Source organism: Symphodus melops (assembly GCF_947650265.1).
Source record: "Symphodus melops genome assembly, chromosome: 14".
Taxonomy (NCBI): domain Eukaryota; kingdom Metazoa; phylum Chordata; class Actinopteri; order Labriformes; family Labridae; genus Symphodus; species Symphodus melops.
Window position 1 is genome coordinate 18,853,618 of NC_136704.1, and position 4,598 is coordinate 18,858,215.

A 4,598-nucleotide genomic window follows, 5' to 3' on the forward strand; every position below is an offset into this window, starting at 1 on the left:
GATATGAGCTTGTGGTGGAGTTCTGCTGCCCCCTAGTGGTCCAAATGAATCAATAACTGCAGCCTCAGCAGCAGAAACAGTGGGATGACGATAAAGAAATCCTTTTTTTGTCCTCCTCCTCGTCTTCAGTGCCGTTTTCCCCTGGACCAACCTGCTGGTTGTGGTGGTGGAGCTGGAGGGCTCCGAGCAAGAAGCTCTTGACCTGGTTCCCATGGTGACCAAGGCAGTGCTGGAGGAGCACTACCTGATAGTGGGCGTCGTCGTGGTGACGGACATCGGCGTCATCCCCATCAACTCGCGCGGCGAGAAACAGCGCATGCACCTCCGTGACGGCTTCTTACAAGACCAGCTGGATCCAATCTACGTGGCCTACAACATGTAGCCTGAGTGTGTGTGTGTTTGTGTTTGTTTGTGTGTGTGTGGGAGAGAGAGAGAGAGAGAGACATAGCATGCGTGTGTATGCTGTGCATATTGCCGTTGTTGTTCCTTTATTTCCCCCAAATCAACATGTACTGTATTTTTGAACCTGCGTACGGTGTGGTCTTAAGTCGTCAGTTTTCTTTTAAAGTCGTGTCGTGCCGGTTGGATGATTGACTGGCTTATTGATTGATTGCTCAGTGGTGTTATGATCATTTCTACACCCCGTTTAATCTCGTGACCGTCACCATGAGCTCGTCACTGTAGAAAGCCTTAGGGGGAACACTGTGTATGAAGCGATGGCTCTGGTCGTCACACCGCCTGTCGCTTCTCAGAAGTTTTAGGAGATAAAAGTAGAGTGAGAAAAAATCTAGAGACTCGTATCTGTCATCATGTTTTCCTGGTCGAATCAAAAAAAAAAAAATCTGGATTTGTGGTTTTGCTTAAATTAGAACAGGGGCAGCCAGAGAACTGTAAAAAATATAAATATTGTACATAGACATAATAATCTATATGGAGAGGAACCTAAAACACAATGAGGTGTAGTAGCCCCTATATGCAGCTCTCTCCACCTGCACCCTTTGTGTGTGTGTGTGTGTGTGTGTGTGTGTGTGTGTGTGTGTGTGTGTGTGAGAGAGAGAGTGTGTGTTCACCTGTCTGTGTTTATGTGTGACAGGGACATTTCTATATAGTTTAAATGTGATTCATGGGACAGATTTTATGCTAAGGAGAGGAATAAGGAAAACATGTATGGATGCCTAAAACACTTTAACAGTTTAACACTTTAAGCTGCAAAAAAAAACAACAACCAAAAAAGCTGAATGTGTTTCAGTGTCCAAAGTTGACTTGATATGGCAAAATCTGTTTCCAACTGAAACTTTCAAATGCTAAAATACGTTTTTAAAGACATTTGAGGAGATGCAGGAACAGAATCTTGTCCAGTGTGACACTTTGACCGGCGCTTTGTGTGTTGACTCATCTGCAGTAAAATATATGATGTGTTGTGTTTATGCCATAGACTCCACATAGAAACAGTTACAGCACCTTCTGATTTTTGATTTCTGCTTGAAGTTCAGCAGTTGTCTTGTGTTTTTTGGAGCCAGAAGAGACAGGAACTGGAGACAAGCCTGGCCTTAGCAAACACTAAGTAATCAACTAGAGCTAGCTTAGTTGGCGAGGTGCCTGTGTCATTTATGCCAAATGTGGAATTCATTGGGAAGCTAATTTTGTCTAGCTAAGAACACACTTTAGAGCTCCTGTGAGGAACGTTTGGTGATGATGGCGCTCGCGTGGACAAAGCAGTGTCCCTTATTTATTTGCTGGTTCTTTCCTGTGTAAGTAGTTTCAAGCAAAAAATCTCATCCAGTGTCCAAATCATCTCGTATTGAGACTTTATGAAGAAGAATTTTCAAAACATTACTGCAGCACTATTTACCAACCAGCCCACATTAGCTAATTTGACTTTATTTTACTGTAAAAGGGACCATCACCAATTTAAATTGTTTTTTTTTGTTTTTAATTGTATTGTGAGGTATCATTCCATCCCTACAGTGATTAGGAAAATGTTTACTGGGGGAACAAATCACTGAGATGAGGCTCATTTTCTTACAGAATTCTAACAAATAGTGAAGTCGAGCCCTACTGTCAGATGAGCTAACACAACAAAAGGCTTCTGTAGTTGGATGATATTATTCAGGGAAGACATCTAGATGTACTAATGGAAAGCAGACAGTCGACTTTGATAAGTTTCACTAAAGCCAAACTTTAAAAAAAAAAAGAGACTGAATAGGTTACCATGGTGGCGATCTTTCAATGAAAAAGAAGCCCAACTGCTTTTTGACTCAAAATGTGAACAGTCTAATTTACTAGACCAATATTATGCTGTGTTAAAGATTTAAAATTACAGATTGAGACCATAAACCTGTGAGGGAATTAATCAATTAAGAAGAAGACTCAGTTCCTCACAGATTCCCTACTGCTACCTTTGGAGTCGCCCCTTGCTGGCCATGAGTATGAATGCAATTTTACGACGTTCCATTTCAGCCTTACTTTGAGGCTCAAAGGCTTATATAGAGTCTATAGTTTATGCAAAATTAGATCAGTTTAAATGATTTCAAAGTTAAACAATGAAAGTACATCATAAGTGCAATGTTTATCACTAAAGTACTGTAGTTCATTTCAGCTTAAGTGCAGCAAAGCTTGAACATGAACCTTCATTTGTTTCTTTACCTTTCTAAATGTGTCCGTTAAGATGAGGCGCTTCTCGTTAAGCAACGTGCACTGTGTGGATACAAAGAGTGAATATTGTTATTTAAAGGGACTTCATGAGGAAATCAAAGGGACTGAGGACTCTGCAGCACTCAGATGTTGTTGCAGTTTGTTAGTAATTATTTAGAATATGAAGAAGACCTGATGTGCTATGTATATATGTATATATATATATATATATATATATATATATATATATATATATATATATATATATATATGATTGTAATTTAAAAAATTACAATTTGATCTCAAATTCTTGTAAATTATTTTTTAACTGCAGTAACATCTGAAGTCTGTTTGACCAAAGAGGAAGGGTTAACATAGAAAAGTTTGTATTAATGACGCCCAAATGACTTTCTTCACTGCAGGGTAGAAACTTATATTAATGCAACTCAAGTGTTGTTGTTTTTTTTTTTAAATCTCACAGTTTCTTGTTTTAATTGATTTCAAAAGAAGCTCTTTTATTCGCTTATTTCAGCAGGACCCTTCAGTGCAGAACATCCTCTGGACTTTTTGGTACCATCTTAAATGCACTGCCTCTTGACTCTCCTGAAAATCAAGTTCAAATAAATATAAGATACATATTTAACTGAAAAACTAGGTGTTGGCACCTCACATCATGGGAAGCATCAGCAATGCGTAAAGTATTTTCTTAACCTCTGACTCTGCAGGTTTTAAAGATGTTTGTTAAGAGGGCACCAATTCTTTACGTCCTCAATGACGTTACTTTTTTGTGATGAGAAGAGAAGAAAACGTTATGCATATCGGGAGTTTGCTTCACGCTTGTTTGGCTGTCATGGCAGCTTTGGTTTGTGGGTAGCAGCGTAATCACTCACGTTTCAGTCCCTGTGTGTGTCTTTGTTTGTTTGTTTGTGTGTGTGAGGTGGAGGACGTTCCATATGAAGGAAAATCCCATCAGAAAGCCGGAGGACTGGATGGGAGAGAGACTGCATGGTGTGTGTGTGTGTGTATATTGTATGTAAATAGTGTTGATTTTGTACGGTACAAGTGTGTGTGACTTGTTTTGTACACATGATAAAAAGATTAAATGACACTTTTATAAGAGCCTGCTATTGGCTCACCGTCACACTATACAGTGCAATAAAGTGCTTTGATTGGCTAAAATTCCGACTGTCTTTATTTGTGTTATTTGTCTTGTGAATAGTTGTTCTGTTTACTTTGAGAGATTACCCAAAAGAACACTCAACACAAATACAGAAACAGTGTTATTGACGAAACAATGTGATTTTTTTTCTCTCTTTTTTTTAAGCTGTATACTTTCATTAATTTTATTCAGGTTTTAAACCAGTTAAACATTTACAAAAAAGAAAAAGTTAGTTCTTGTCTTGATGCAAAGGAAGATGGCACAGTGTAAACAAATGAAACATCACCCCCTACTGTAACAGTAAGTCATTACAGGTCTCCTCTTATAAATGTGTTTGTTGATGACCAGAATGTTTAAGATCTCATGTACAGTACAGAAACCTCATTCGGTGTTTTACAAAGGGTCAGGGGGCAGGTTTAATACTGGAATTACTAAAATAAACTATTTAAACCTCCACTTTCTTATATTATAAGTATTTCTGCACTCAGCCACACGATGTCGCTGTTATCTGTTAGCTGTTATTGGTAAATGCAGCTGCTTCAGGTGTGCGGGAGCGCGCATCCGTGCGGGGTGTCTCCAGGGGCAGCGCGTGTCTGAGACGCGCACATGATCGAGGGTGAGGTGGGAGTGAACCGGACCACCGCCTCATTTCAGCTCCGTGAAATGGACTTTTCAAAACGAAAAATAATTAGTTAAACAAACCGCTTCACTTTGGACAGTTCCAGGTGAAACTTTGGTTCTTTGTTTTGTTTTTCTTTTTACTCTTTGGGAAAGTTGTTTGAACTTTTTCGGAACACTTTGTCCG

The 4,598-nt window shown here is 39.2% G+C and overlaps 1 protein-coding gene across 3 annotated transcripts in view; it reads left to right on the plus strand.

Annotated features, from left to right (window-relative positions):
• The window catches only part of LOC306834840 (disco-interacting protein 2 homolog C-like), a 56,255-nt gene extending 54,307 nt beyond the window's left edge, over positions 1–1,948 (plus strand). For all 3 annotated transcript variants that reach the window (XM_079361061.1, XM_079361063.1, XM_079361062.1), the window contains one exon: positions 130–1,948. In XM_079361061.1, coding sequence (XP_079217187.1) covers positions 130–382 — 253 coding nt within the window. In that variant the 3' untranslated portion in view covers positions 383–1,948. The remainder of the gene's footprint in view (positions 1–129) is intronic.
• The last annotated feature ends 2,650 nt before the right edge of the window (positions 1,949–4,598 follow it).